General features: G+C 39.2%; 2 protein-coding genes across 3 annotated transcripts in view; one reads left to right on the top strand and one right to left on the bottom strand.

Annotated features, from left to right (window-relative positions):
• The window catches only part of ARHGAP28 (Rho GTPase activating protein 28), a 78,096-nt gene extending 68,888 nt beyond the window's left edge, over positions 1–9,208 (top strand). Inside the window, exons 13-15 of one of the 2 annotated variants that reach the window (XM_030970997.1) lie at positions 771–895; positions 1,556–1,620; positions 3,445–9,208. In XM_030970997.1, coding sequence (XP_030826857.1) covers positions 771–895; positions 1,556–1,620; positions 3,445–3,536 — 282 coding nt within the window. In that variant the 3' untranslated portion in view covers positions 3,537–9,208. Of the gene's footprint in view, positions 1–740; positions 896–1,555; positions 1,621–3,444 lie in introns of both variants that reach the window. The other variant, XM_030970996.1, reaches the window with a different exon arrangement.
• LAMA1 (laminin subunit alpha 1) overlaps positions 8,394–15,417 on the bottom strand; it is a 99,573-nt gene continuing 92,549 nt past the window's right edge. The window contains exons 58-63 of the mRNA XM_030970995.1: positions 14,943–15,132; positions 12,856–13,014; positions 11,592–11,745; positions 10,860–10,993; positions 9,568–9,790; positions 8,394–9,105 (exon numbers count right to left, since the gene is read on the bottom strand). Coding sequence (XP_030826855.1) covers positions 8,945–9,105; positions 9,568–9,790; positions 10,860–10,993; positions 11,592–11,745; positions 12,856–13,014; positions 14,943–15,132 — 1,021 coding nt within the window. The 3' untranslated portion in view covers positions 8,394–8,944. The remainder of the gene's footprint in view (positions 9,106–9,567; positions 9,791–10,859; positions 10,994–11,591; positions 11,746–12,855; positions 13,015–14,942; positions 15,133–15,417) is intronic.

Genomic DNA, 15,417 nt, shown 5'->3' with positions numbered 1-15,417 from the left:
AGGGTAGCCATGGCAAGGAGCTGAAATATGAAGGGTAAATTGGAGGCAGACTCTGTTTGGATAACTGAGTTTAATGTTGAGAGCACTTAACGCAATCCCCAGGTCTCAGATGTTCTAAATTACACGGAGACAGAGACTGGAGAGACTATTGTGTTCTGGTCAGCATGGTATTAACTGGATTAGAACTGGAATGCAAACCTTGCTAATTGATTTATCCACCATTAATCATGGAAGAGTGCATAAACTTCATAGATGATCATTTGAACCCTACACAAGGTCAAATTTCAAATTAACAGAAACCATATGGTACTTGATGTTTTACTGTACACACACTTCAATCTGGTTGAAGTTATAGGAAGCAGAAACAGAGAAATGGATTTTTATGCCTCAGGAGAATTTCAACTTTAGAAGGAAAACCAGATATTCTTAATAATTTTTATGTTTTTAAATAAGCAGCTGGTTCACTGACCAATGTTAACAGAAATAAGTTAAAGTTACAATTCAAGGGCTTTACCCAGTGTGCATTTATGTGCTACTTACCAAAGAGTTTGTGTCTTCGTGTTGTATCTGATTTGTGTCTACAAATTTGCATTTGTATGACTGTAAATGTCTTTTGAATAGCCAAGAGAGTGCAGGACAGTGAATTTTGCAAGCAACCTTAAATGAGGCTGCAGAACAGCTTCCAAATTGAGCTAGAGCAATATTTGCCTTAGACTTACTCTATTGAATATTGATTTTAGGGAGCTGTCACTTTCCCTCCATACTTGCAGTCTGACATACCCGAGGGGGTGATAAGAGTTTATGCTCCACTGCATTCAAAAGTCTCTATGGCAATTCAACTCAACAGCCAAACAAAAGCCAAAGACATCCTGGCTCGATTCCACTGTGAAAACAGGTGGGTAAAGCAGAACATTCTGTTTTTCCTGAATAACAATGTCAGAACTATAAATGAATAGATTCCTCCCTCTTCAAAGATTCATTGTGTTACAATAACTCTTTTTCTAATCTAAAATTGCTAATTTATGGTTATGTCAGTCAAAGAAATTTTAACCACTTATCTTACTCTTTTTATTCTACTTAATAACTGGCTCCTATACAGAATCAATCTGCCCTCTTTTACACCACTACTAAAAATGTACATTAAACGTATATTTTATAGACTTACCACATAGAAAACCCAAAGGGATTGTTTTACATCTAACCATAAGTTTAGAATGTTTTTATTTCTGTAAGGTAATAATTTTTAACAGCTATGGGAAATGGTAAATTGTCTGAAAGTCTTTTCTGCAAAGTCTTCCCATGTTACCACGTAGTTCTGTTCTTTGAATAAATAATATGAAATAAATCATACAGAAGGTTTGGTTGATTGTGATGCAGTAATCTACCTCTGTGGCAGATTCATTATTCTGTAGTGGTCCATTTGGTAGAAGTTGTTGGTTTTAATAAGGCAGTTCACAGGGGAAAAAATAGCAAACTTTAGCTTACTATAGATGGTGGGTGATAAGGCAGTGGTTATAACAGAAGGACAAACTGAAAGGCTTTTTTTCTATCCTAGCCGTGGATCGTCACAGAACGTGAGAGGCCAGATCCAAAGTTTACATGAAATTGGAGGAAATATAGGTAGGTCTCAATTTTGAAAATCAATTCTGAATGTCCTTAACCTCCTAAAATACCTCAGGCCAGCACTGTTTTGACACAGCTGGGTCCCTCCTACTCTCCAGTCCATTTGGAGGAAAGGAGCCTGACCCAAAAGCTGTTAGAATCCATGTAATCATTTATTCCAACTCCAGAGTGACAGGAGGGGTACCCCACAGGAGAGAATGAACCCGGCGGCTGGATCTCAGCAGCACTTCTTACACTCTTGCCAAATTCATCTGACCTTTTGCTTGCCTCTCTCACTCTCGTAACTGAGCATTTTTCCATGGTTAAGAGATCCTTTGTCTTCCTCTTGCAAGCACATTTCACCTTGCTGTCAAGCATTTTTCCAAGATCTCTTTCTTTCTTACTCTATGCAAGTGTTAACCTCCCTCAAATAAAGACCTACAGAATTGTGAATTCAGCCCCTGCACATATAGGTGTTCTGTACTCACATTAATCTGTGTGCTTTATTTAGATTGCAAATTCCTTGCAATAGGGTTTTTGTCTTCTTCTGTTTCATGCAGTGACACTTCTTATAATAACAACAGTGGCCCACAAGTTTCTGGCCTAAAGGTCAAAAAACATATTTTAATTTGATATTACACAATCCTTTCTCTTCTCTGTTCATGCCAAAATTCTAGATGCTGTGTTGGGAGTCAGTTGTGAATTACCTGATTAGATTATTCCTTATTTCTTCTAGATTCAGCTCTAAAGACTTTCTGTAAAGTTACTACAAAACATCACAGACTTACTTCTGCAGCAATCAGGAATCAGTCTTTATTACTGATGATAAAAAAAAACTAAATTGGATTAGTGATTTGTTTTGCCTGTCCAAACAGGATGACCAACTGATGCTAAAATAGAAAAATTATCCTAAAGACCTTGTGAAACAATCCCAAATATTCCTACCATGGTCTTCCAAAAAATTGGGACATTTAATTTGCATCTTCACTTAAAATAATTTTTATAGTCCTAGAGGTACCTTCAGGGTACCTTAGTCTGCTGATTATGCATTAATTCATTTCTATTGCTTTCACTTGAATAAAATCATTAGCACCCCAGTGACCTTATAAGTAACTGTACAAAAATTTTACCATAATCTTGTGTCACAGCAAAGTAACCTTACCAGTGAAATTACTTCATTACCCCATGTAAATGCAATATAGTCCAACAAATCAACTTAACTCTAGAATTTATTGCCTTATTACTCAACTAAGAGGCACAAAATCCTCATTCAGGCAAAGGCAGCCACAACTTCCCAATCACCAGCTAATGAAACAGCCAGAGTGCAGAGGATTTTTTTTTGACCAGCAAATTGGCAACTCCCAAAAACCTTGTTAGAGACCCTGCATTTCTTTCCAAGATCCTACTGTATGGGAACACATTGTTTACAGAGCTACTTTTTCAGCATTTAAAAATAGTGTAGAAGTCAGACAGTTGTAATTCCAGCTCAGTAAATCCAAGGAAATAAAACACCCCCATACTGCAGCACTTACACTAACAGTGTTGTTGATGCTTCTGAAGAGACCATATTCACTGTTTGACTAAATGTCTTGTCCATTACTCACTGTAATGCAGGACATCCTGCCTGGAAGTGGCAGTAAATTCATGACTGTCAGAGAGTAAAATCACTGGCAGATTTACCAAAGGCCCTCTCTGTATCCAGGCAAGATGTTAGCTGGATGGACACACCAAACTGGGCTTGCTGTGTGCAGGTCAGAGAAACATTCAAGGACATTTTAACACAGGTCTGTCCCAGTGTGCTCAGAACATCTTATGATTCATGGCTGACAATTTCCTTTTCAGGTCAGCACTGTTTGGATCCAGATGCATTCATGCTAGATGTCTACCGTGCAAATCCTCAGGCAGAATGGGTGATAAAACCAAAAGCCAGCTGAAGCAGAAGGCAGCAGTAGACTGGACAAAAGCCACATGGACAAGAGTGATGCCTGTCATTTTAAGCAGCTCTTGCAGAGACAGAACAAAATGGTATCTACAGGACATCATTCCTTCCTACTGTACTGTCCAGCTGATGGCCAGCACATAGGACTTTCGGTATTCCAGCTTCCAAACCATCCGAAAAATATCACATTAGTTATGCTTTCACATGGATTGCACTTGTGCCAGTTGGCCCAGGAGGTGAGGAGGGCAGACCAAGGTACGGTGTTCGTTTCCTGACCTGGTGTTAGAACAATTTTTGGAAAAAATGCAGTGGCATCAGATGAATGAAACACTACTGACCACAGCATGACACAGAAGCATGACAGACGTTGGAGAAGGGAAGGTGTCTGTCAGGCATGGAAGGCAGGAGTTCAGCATGCCGCAGTGCCAGACAGCTCTGTGAAAACCAAACCTTTCTCCTGGAAGTGAACCCATACAGTGTGTGTTCCTGCAATGCTTGTGTCTCTCAGTCACTCCTCATGAGTACCTGATGCTGCGGGAGGGAGGCAGGAGGAGGAAGTACAGACAGCTATGCTGCTCAGTGTACGTGCCACTGTATATCTCACTACCAGTCTTCCAAAATCACCTGTCTGGATCCCTCAGCTGTGTGCAATTGTAATGGCACAAACCACGTTTCCCTCCCTCCCCCTGTCACACAAGTTTCAGGAGACGAAGGCTAGGTGAGGAAGGGCATATGACCCTAGCTCTGCCTTTTACTTGATACTCTCAGAATTAAATCTGTGTAATGCCAGACTATGAGATGTGTTAATGGTGCCACTTACAGTCATCACCTTTTTTTGTTAAACATTATCGTTTCTAATTTGTAACCTAATTCTTTTTATTTTGTTTATTTTAGCTTTAATATGTAAGCAGTTTTTATACTCTTCAGCTGCATCAACAAGAGAGATCTTTGTTCAGGTCTTGTATAATACAGCATGGAGAAGAAACAGGGCTTCCAATGAGAAAACGGATTTAATAATTTACACATCAGGTCTTTAAACCATGGCCAACCTAGGCCCACTTGTGCTGGGGGTTTTACAAATACATAGCAAATTGCAGCTGGCATGCAGTCTAAGCAAACACACAGGCTGACAAGAGAATACTGGGCTGCCACTGAATTGGGAATGTCAGATAGGCTGTCTTGTTTGAGCTAGTCACAAGAGCAAGCGGTGTTCAGTCATTTCACTTTTGGCTGTGCTGAACTAAAAGAGGCTTGTTGAGTAAGGAAATCACAAATCTCTGGAAAAGAGAAAGTATTCTTTTTATCTGTGTCATATGCAATAATTGGGAACCTTTGCCTTCAACTTGCCTGCAAGTCCTCATCATTGTTGCACAATTAAACCACCCCCAGCCTGAGCAATGATTTTTGTTCCTGATCTGGACACGGGGATGAGGCAGAAGCTCTGTTTATTGCATAGCAACTTAAAAGCACTCTGAACCAAGTCCTCCAGGTGAACTGGAGGTGAATAAAGTCTGCTGTCCTGCAGAGAAAGCCTGTAACTTGTGATGCTCTGCTGAAGCTGTGCAATGAGTATCTGAACCAGAAGCAGGCCCTCTAAAATGTGTCAAGTTGATCGTGTTCTCCAGTAGTTAACTTTCATTGTTAGCTGTCAGTGAAAGAAATCAACATTGAATCAGTGACTTCACCAGCAACAATAATGTCTACAGAGGGCAGATCCTGTCTTCTGTCTTATCGTCTTGATAAAAAATGATAAAAAATTAGCAACATTTTCTTTAGAACAGTGACATTTTTAATTTTCTGGTTGTTTTGGCACATTTTTTTGTTTTGGTTTTTGTTTTGTTTTGTTTTTTGTTTGTTTGGGGTTGGGTTTTCTTGGGTTTTTGTAGGTTTTTGTTGTTGTTCTTGTTTGTTTGGGTTTTTTTGTTTTTCCTTTTTCTTCTTAACACTAAAGGAGACGCAGTTGCAGCCAGGAAAAAACTAGGACAATTGTATTATAAAATACACTCCTTATTTTGAACACTATTTATTTTAAGTACACAAGAGATAGTAGGTCTGTGGCTTGTTTATAGGACTAAGCATAAAAGTTTTGTCTTGTGCTTTGCTCCCGATACCCTTTAGTTCCCTCTGTGGCAATGGACAGCTCTTTGTGCTTGTGCTGCCCTTGAACGTCAGCTGTAAAGCAGGACTTGTACTTTCCATATAAAGGCAACATGAGAATTAGTTGAGTTAAATTCTGCTCTCAGATGTAGCCAAACAATTCCCTGAACAGATCAGGAGTAATGAACATCCATCTGGGAAGAACAAACTCAGCAGAGGCTTTTATATGTGGAAAGTGCTTTGACTATAAAGAGAATCAGATAAATGCTGAGCATCGTTGTATCTATAGCCAACTGAAAGGCATTCTGTGACTATATAGAAAGCCTAAACTTTAAGAAAGTAATTTGAAGTGTCATAGCAAATGAGCTAACTTCCTACAATACTTTCAGACAAATACATTGACCTCCTCCATCTTGCCCACTCGCTTCACTGTGTGTTCTCAATGGCTGTGCAGGGGGAAGGACAGAGCAGCCCTGTGTTCACGCTGCAACTTGCTCAGCATGTTCTGGACCTCATCAATGTTATTTCTATTTGAAATAGATCCCCCTGCATTCTGTATAGAATACCAGGGGGTTTTGGAAGACTTTTACCACTTCATAACTTAGGAAAGTCACCCTGTGAACTCTTGTTGTATGCTGAAACTGCCTATAACTTTGTAAGACATGCATATTAGCAGATGAACTAGATTCTACATAGAGTGGCCAAATACCTCCTGTCTCTGAAAAAGAATGTCAGGATTCTCTTTTGATACAAATGGCCCTAATGACCCATGTGTAGTGGTTAATACTGTTCCACATTAAGTTGTTTTGTATTGTTTTGGTACACTAACTTGATTTAATATGCAGCAGACAAATGGAACAAGCTTAATGGCATTTTGAAATACGAGGTTTCAAGTTTATGTCTTATATTTCAAGATGCTGGTGGAGGCATGAGGAATTTTGTTTCTCCTAACAGAAGCTGAAGTCAAAACTAAGTTGCAAGAGGATTGTCACCTGAAAAAAAGTAACATGTGGAAAGCTATTATTAAGAAAGTGGTAGCAAGCGAAGAGAAATTTACTGAAATTCCAAAGATGCCTCAATCATTTATATACTCCATGGTTCTACAAGGACAGCATTTTGCATATCAACACATAGAGAAGGGAGTATTGTAAAAAGCAGGTGTTGCAAAACAGACTGGAATGCTTTAACCTGTATATGCAGCGAATGTCATTAGAAAGTGTGCGTGTGTGCAAATGTGTCTGTGTCCATGTACAATATTAACTACCTCACTCTGCATTTTCCAGGAAAAATATTTTGGCTTAGACATTTATTACTTAATCTATTACCAATTTCACATTGATGTTGACAAAGTATTTCTTTTTGTATGCGGCAGGATTTGAAATTACAAAAAAATATCTAGTAAAATACATACTTCTGGATATGGATGATATTTTATGCAAAACATGTTGCCTAAATTATGCTTGTAATGTGAACCTTGTGAGATCAGATGTTGGGGTTAATAGACAATGAATACAAACACACAGTGTTTCAGTTTTATTTTTCAATGGGTTTCTATTCATGTGTGTCTTCTCTGGAAAATAATACAATGCCACTACTCAAAGTGAAGTGTTTGTATGTATGTTTCCCTTACAATCCTCATTATGTTATGTGTTTTGTTGAAGTACGCCAAGTAAGTGTATTTGTACAGCAGTGTGTCCACTGTATTGTATCCATGTCAAAAATAAAAACAATACAACAAAGCCAGCTCTTCAAATCTAAGCATGTGTGTTTTGGATAGAAGCAGGGGGCAGAAAAGCAACTTAAAAACTTTTAAAAGCAACTGTGTTGTTACAGCACCTGAACAGCTGTACAGAGGACCACGTTCTGCCACCCTTGCTGAAGTGGAGAAGCTCTTTGCTCCAGGAGCTCTTCCCTTGGCCTACCTCTATGCAATGCACAAAACACACTGCTTAGAATCCTTCCTCATTGAAAGCAATGGCAAACTGCTTTGGAGTTTCATTTCAGCCAGGATTTTTTAAACTAGTACAAAATACATAGAGAAAAACTAACATTAGAACAAATTGTACAAATGCATAGTAAAAGCCAAATAAAATTGGAAGGAGCAAGTAAAAATGCTGCTAGTTCAAAGAGGAAAAAAAAAAGGGGAGATGGAAGTAACTTCCAAAGAACTATGCTTATTATAGATGCATATTAAAATATGAGACACATTTGTCACTGCTCAGTGACCTGGCCAGTTGATGAATGGATGTCCTTACTTGATTGGGATTGAGCACATGTCCCCCAAACCTGGCTAAGAACAGCTACTGGAAGACTCATTTTTGAAACAGAGGCAAGCATGGTAAGAAAAAACCAAAGATACAACTGCAGGCTGGCCTCAAAGCTGCCTCCCACTGTCCATAAGAAATACTGCTTTCCAAAGAATGCAGTGCAATAGTGTGCATTGCCAAATGCATAGTTTTTCCCAAATAAGACACAAATTGTTTCTTTAGCAGCACATCACTTCACAGGCATCTCTGTGCCATAGAGGTGCTGCTTGTCCTAAGCTGATTCCATGAAAGCATAAACAGGAACATAATCCATCTACCCAATGTATCTATAATGAGTGTCAGAAGCACTGGATAGTAAGGCACAAGGAAAAGGAACTGGAGCTGCCCTGTGAAGTGTAACTAAGAAAATTCTATTCATTAAACTCTGAATCTGAGACCTTCAAAATTAGGACTTTAGTCAGTCTCCTGCTCCCTCTGCTGGACTACATCCACTTACATTTCATATAATCAGAGTCATATAATGGCCTAAACTGGAAGAAGCCTTGAAGATTGTCTAGTTCCAAACCCCCTGTAGTGGGCATACTTGTGACTTCTCAGCCTTCCAGCTCTTTTTCTTCTAACTGAAATACATGGACAACTGAACTACTTGAAATAATGCAGTTTATTGTAGTTTTATTATGTGGTCCAAAGTTATTAACTTCTTACAAAACTGCCAACACACAATAAAATGAAATACTGTCAAGTAATCAGAAGAAAACATACTGTAAACACTGATTAATAAAAATTCCCAAAAGAAAAATACCCAAATAATGCCATTAAAATTGTTGTAGAGGTATTTGTTGTTTAAAACCATTTAGTTAAAATGCAGACATAGAGCTTCTGATAAAAAAAATGACCTGAGTTGGAAAACAACCAGAAAAATCAAATAGATGCAGGTTCTTATCAGTTCTTCTTTTCATTACGAAATGAGAATGCAGAATAACAGATCAACAACAAAAAAAACAAACCCTCTCTCAATCCAGTCGGGCTTTGCTACAGTTCAGTGCTCAGCCCCAGGGCAGGAATGAGGAAATACTCCACGCAGGTCAAAAGCTCTGCTAAAGTCAAACAATTCTGTATGTTGGCCCTTGGTCAAAACAAGGTTCCTTAAGCAACCATGGAATGAGGTCTTGCTTGTGAGGCAGTTTTGCTTGACATCAGCTGAAAAATAAACATGAAATTTGTAAAACCTATTTCCACCAAACTGAAAGAAAAAATACAAAGATACAGGTTATTAAAATTCTCCCCCTCTGAAATAAGAAATAAAACCAACACCTGGGGAGCATGAAGTTCCATTCATGTTTGGATGAAGTGTGACATCCCAACATGGACAGTCACTGCTCTTTTCAAGCATAAGTCATGCACAGCAATAACTTGGCAAAGTTTGCAGAAATAGTTCTTGCCAGGGGACAATGGAAGATGAGAGGGAAAAACAGAGGAGAAAGCCACTCTGCATGGCTGTTTTAGAAGTTAAAATAGAAACTAGCAGAATATGAAGCAACAGCTGAGCTGTACACAGTCACAGTTCCCATGGCAAACCAAAAGGGAGCACATGTTAAGAGTCATTCTTGTGAGAGTGAGCACAGGAGGGACAGGAGGGAAGGGAAATATTATTGTACCTACCAGGATAACCTCCAACATAAATGGGATTGTTCGTATCTGCAGATGTTGACTGGACATAGGGATTATCAGTGTGAACCAAATTCCCATCAATTATCAGCGAAATGTGATGTTTGCTTTTGTTTGCTTGAAGCTTGTGCCATTTCCCATCACACAAGCTATTTGTGCCTCTTGGTTCATAGGAAGCTGTTATCCTGCCAGCTCCATTGTTGACATGGAATAAAACCTGTGCAAACAGCCAGATGCCAATGAAGATATAAAGTAAGAATACATGAACTAATCTGCCTAGATAAAAGCACAATCACATTGGTGCAGAGATTTCCATTTTAAATGTTTGACAATACACACAGTTAATGTTTACTTTGATGGGTAGAGTAGATCCTTATTAAAGTGTTTTTTAAAATTTAAAACAATAAGGTCTACCTATGCAATGGTCCATTGATACACTTCACTAGGGGTTTCAATGTTTCTTACAAATACAAATCAAGACGTTTTTCACAGAACCTGAGACTTCAGATCTGAAAGAAGAATCACTGTATATAACTGAAGAGAAAGAAGAATGGCCTGAAAGCACTTGTCATTGCCAACAGATGCATTTATTTTTTTTCATGCATTTATTTTTCAAAGCAGCAGACACTTCCTCAACTCTGCGGTGAGGATTAATATGTAAGTATTACATATTAATACTGGGAAAGTATGTCCCACAGAAACAGTGATATTTAACACTGTCTCCAGCTAGGAAGCTTTGAATAAAAAATGAGCTATTTCTGCAAAAACAAACACTTAAGAGCAATCAAGTGTATATTTTTTTATGCAAGAAATGACTGGAGAACTATGTATATTGATTGTTAAAAGGTTTATGGAGCATAATGGCCAGTAGAAGTAGAGAATGAGTTAATTGCTCATGAATATTGAAGAAGAGGTTACAAAACAGTGTGCATTGTATATGCAATATTTTTCTCAAGGACAAGGATAACTTTATGGCAGAAAAAGTATTAAGCAATAAAAAAGATATATATTTGGTCTAAAATACAAGGTATGTAGTACAGCAGGTCAGAGTGGCTGCACACTAACATAAATTACACTAATTAAAAATCCAAAAAGTTCCAGTGACTTCTGCTAATCGCACATTTTATCATACGGTGGCAATGAGACAAAGTCTGTCCCGTTTTTGTTCTGTGGGAAGGTGCCTCCATCACACTTGACTGGTGCATGTTTCATGCATTCCAAGGGCTCTAGCCTCGCAGTTTCAAACAAGCCCTGTGACATCAGTGTGCCTGCACAGGGCAGCCTACCTTGCCGTGTACAATTTCCAGCCCAATCGCATCGACCCTGGCGCTGCTGATGCCCAGGAGGACGCCGTGCGCCGCTGTGGTGCGGAACTCCAGGGTGATGTTCACGTCAGACCGCACTTTGTAGCCTTCCCTGACTGAAAACAAGTTAGAAGCTTCTAGTAGACGACTTGCAACCCACAGTACAGAGCTAAATATAAGCACTACCATTAAAAGGTCTAAAAAATGTGTTAATTATGCTGCTGGCATATGACCTAGCAAAACCTCTGGAAAGTAAGTGTTCCAAAGTCATAATTCCCACTTTTTACTGGAATCGATAAATTCCCAAATAAGGTTTTTTTTCATTCATTCAGATTTAATCCATTCTATCTCATCTGTAAGAAACAGTAAAGAGCACAAATGCAATCCTTCATGTTACTTCACGAGTCTTTTGTCTTCATATTCTTTATCAGACCTTAACATCATGAACATGGATATTCTTAGCTAATAAAGATGTAGTTCATTTCTTTCCCAATGCTAAAACCATTATCTCTTTTATTTGTGCAAGACAGCCCTTTGCAGAAAGGGCTTTTGGATGAATGAAGTGAAAGGACTCAGTCAGAAATCCATATGCAGGGCATGCACTCACTGTGTGAGGAGTCAGTTAATTACACACAGTTCCAGTAAGACCTGAAAGGAGTATGTTTTCATTAATATTAATTCAGTAAGGCACTGTTTTCATTTAATGACACTTACCAAGAGCAGCAAAGCCACTTCCATCAAAGAAAGTACCATCCTGCACTGTTTCATAGCATTTATTCACAGCAAAGATAGAGACAGGACTCTCGTTGTCCAGTTGTTTGCCATTAATTGTCATGCTACCAATGCAGGCAGGAATACTGTGAGTAACCTAAGCATATGGAGACATAAGAGACAATGTTTAGTATAAACTGTTGTGATGCTCTGTTAGGGATTCACCTGATCTTACTGTAGATAAAATATTATCTGAACAAAACACAGCAGAATCTAAAATACTTCCGTAGTTAAATTTCTAGTATTACATATAATTATTTAAGACACATAATGTCTTAGAGTCAAAATCAAATAGTTAGAAGCAGAGTATATACACTGTCTATAATATACAGGAAGAATTGTATTTGCTTGACTGTGAGCAGGGATACACCCAACAGTAAAAACATTCCAAACATGTTTTAGGAAATCAATGAGTAATCAAAATTTTTGTAGGACATTTTGCAAGTTCTCTTCATCAAAAAGATTCATCTGAATCACTCCAGAGGGTGGCTGGGCACTGGAAGAGGTTCCCCAGGGCAGTGGTCACAGCACCAGCCTGACAGAGTTCAAGAAGCATTTGGACAATGCCCTCAGGCACAAGGTGTGACTCTTGGGTGTCCTGTGCAGGGCCAGGAGTTGAACTTCGATGATCCTTGAGGATCCCTTCCAAAACAGGACATTCTACAATCCTATGAGAAACATTATCATATCACCGGAATTCTCATTAATATAATGGGCTGCACAAGGAGGAAGGTGCAGCCCATTATAAAATAACTCTAAAAGCATGTATTAAAAATATGCTTTAATCTAAAGACAGCTAAACCCAGTCTTTCAGAGATATTTAAGGCACCTAATTTCTGTTGAATGCAATAGGAGTCAGGGACCAATTGTCCCTGACAATTGTAGGTCATGTTTTTACCTTACACTGTGAAAGACAGGAATTTAGATTCTTTATTCATTTTTAACAGAGAAACAGAATGAAAAAAAAAGTTCTGCTAAGGGCTATTACTAACACACAAGGATATAAGCTGTAGCTGGACTCATTAAGCCATAGAAAGCTAGAAAGATTTATCTGGTAAAGGGTCATTACTTTCCTTGTTGCTTCTTTCCCAAAGTACTTCTTTTTAGCCTGTCAGAGACAGGATGCTGATTTAGATGAGTTTGCTGCACTATGCTCATTCTGGTCTGCAAAATGCCAGAGGCACCCCCCCACCCCAAACCTTCTTACATTCCCAAGATTCTTTGGCACGTAGTCTAAGGGGAGTCCTCCCACATAGAGCTTCCCTTCCACGTCCAAGGTGCTACCATCTCCCAGGACATTGACTGCTACCAGTTCCTGTCCATCCACAATGATCGTGCCTTTTCTTTTAACATATTCCATCTTTACCTGGAAAAAAGGGAAGCATGCGAACATAAATGAGTAAGCTAGAATTGTTACCTAGTCATCATTTGCCATAGAAATAAGCAAGACAATTGTTTAGTGGTTCAATTGCTTTGACATTCTGTTCTGAGGCAACCTCTTGAAATTATTCCTGAGGCTGAGACCATTTCTGAATACAACTGAGCAGTTAAACAGCTTTCTTGCCTTCCCAAGGGCTCACAATGATTTCATAATGTCCTGCCCAAGGTTTTCAGTGTTTTATTATTTCTTTAAATCACCAGTTTATTGCCTTAGGATATGGGCAGGTCACCGAGTTTGCAGAAAGGCATTCTGTGCTGGCCTCCTGCAATTATTGTGCTGCCCAACAGCTGAGACATCTCAGGTCTCTGAAGTGCACATTCCTGTGCTGTCATTTTATGATAGGCAGTGCTATGTTTGTTACGACCAAAAAGCTTTCCAGTTCTGTCCATCTTATGTCCTTATGCCTGTCTTGCCCTAAAACAATTACTTACATGTTGCTGAGGGAAGTCAGCCAGCCATTTATTCTTCTCTATTTACTTTTAGCCCCACTCAGAACCATGACTAGGTTCAACACAAAGTTTCATGAATATTTGGGCTGGTAAGGGGATAAAGGGGTAAAGCAGAGTGGTATGAGCAGAGGGCAGAAAATGAAAAGAAGTGGTGTTTTTTTCAGTAGTAATGCATATTAGTTTGCATAGATTGCAGAGGGACTGCAATGATCACCCCCAGCTAGGAAGTGGTGTGACTCAGCCTCAATCTCTGAAGAAGGCTGAAGCTCCTGCTTTGTGTCCTGGGTAGTAAAGATAGGTCAGCTCTTGTATGGAATCTGTGCAGCTCTTAAAATGTGGATAATGTCAGTAGGAGTTTTATGTGAATATGTGTAATTTTTAAACATGCAGCTGTAAGTCCTGGAGCATTCTTCCTTTCAGGGTAGGCAGCACAGCTTAACTGTGATATCTCTGACAGAAGTTCACATTTCCTTTCTTCATGTTAATTTTTGCTGTTGTTTCTTCTGCTGATTACTTATGAAAAGCAAAAAGAACTCTGCTGATTCCCAAGGCACCTAGGAAAGCTGGCAGCTTTGTGTCATCAATCACTTTGTCCCACAGAAGCTACTTCTTGGAGTGAAGGCTTCACATAGAGATAAGGGAGGGGAAACTTAGCAGGATGAAATTGTCATCCTCACCTGCCTTTAGGAAAAGTGATATCCTCAGAGTTATTTCTAAAACTCCTGCAAACATCACAGTCACTTCTCACACAGAAAGCCAGAGCCAGTAGCAGGTGGGTTGCTCGGAGGAATTGGGCCAATAGAGACTGACACAATCTTTGTGCAGAAGGCCCTGAGTGCTATGTGACACCTCCAAGCTGTAGACGTTAATTTGTCCTCAACTCTATTTAAGTCCTCCATTCATTTCAAATGTCCCCCTTTCTCATGTTGCCTCGACCAAGGAAAGGACAGTGCTTCCCTGTTGTCACTAGCTGCTCTGACCATGCTCAGGCAATAAGAAGTAAGTGGGAGAAAAGAAAATGCTGCACCCACTAATTTCTGTCCCACTGTCACACACTGGAGTGCAGGTCTTTGGTGCCATAATGCACTGAAAGCTCTCTGTGGAAAAGGTCAGATTTTTTATATCTTTCCATTAGGTCCTTCTCTGTTGAAGATGACTGTCACTACACAGTTATTGAACTATTTAATTCCTAAATAGTTTGAGATACTTGACAGTAGTTGGAAGATGGATGTGGTGTACAATTAATGACAATTTTAAAAGGAAATAATTATCAAATAAAAGTTTTCTGAATGACTTCATGATTGGGTTAGAAGCAGTGTGCTTTTGCAACACAGAAATTACACAGAAAAGGCAAGAAAAATCCATACCAGTACCTCCAGGAGCACAAGATTGACAACCACCTACCGTATGCCACTTTCCATCATTGACAACAGCAGGGTGAAGAGCTACTGCTTTTCCTTTGCCTAAATCAAATGAGAAATGGAGCTGTCCCCCATAAAGCTGTAGGGCTGCATAATCAACCTGGTTTTGGTGAGCCATGTAGTAAATCAGGCCACTGGAGGCAAAGGTTCTGAGATTCAGCTGGACGGAAAGTCTAGACAATAAAAATTCAGTGTTACTTAAAGGTATTTCTTCTGCAGTGATGAAAAGCTTTTCTGGACACAGAGAACAGTCTGAACCAATTTATTGTTATGAAAGGAGATTTATTATCACGAAGGCCAGAAAAGTAGATTTTAGGTTGATTTTAAGAAAGCATAACTTATAATGTATTTCATAATGGAAATCAGTGCTGTACCTGTCAGAAGTAGAAAAAGTGCTTGTCAAAGAGTGAGATGAACTTTAAGAGGGACAGGCTCAGCTGTTTGTGACTGCAGGTTGC

This window comes from Camarhynchus parvulus, chromosome 2, assembly GCF_901933205.1.
Source record: "Camarhynchus parvulus chromosome 2, STF_HiC, whole genome shotgun sequence".
Taxonomy (NCBI): domain Eukaryota; kingdom Metazoa; phylum Chordata; class Aves; order Passeriformes; family Thraupidae; genus Camarhynchus; species Camarhynchus parvulus.
Note: the sequence above shows the minus strand (reverse complement) of the source record. Positions and strands in the feature narration are given on the sequence as shown.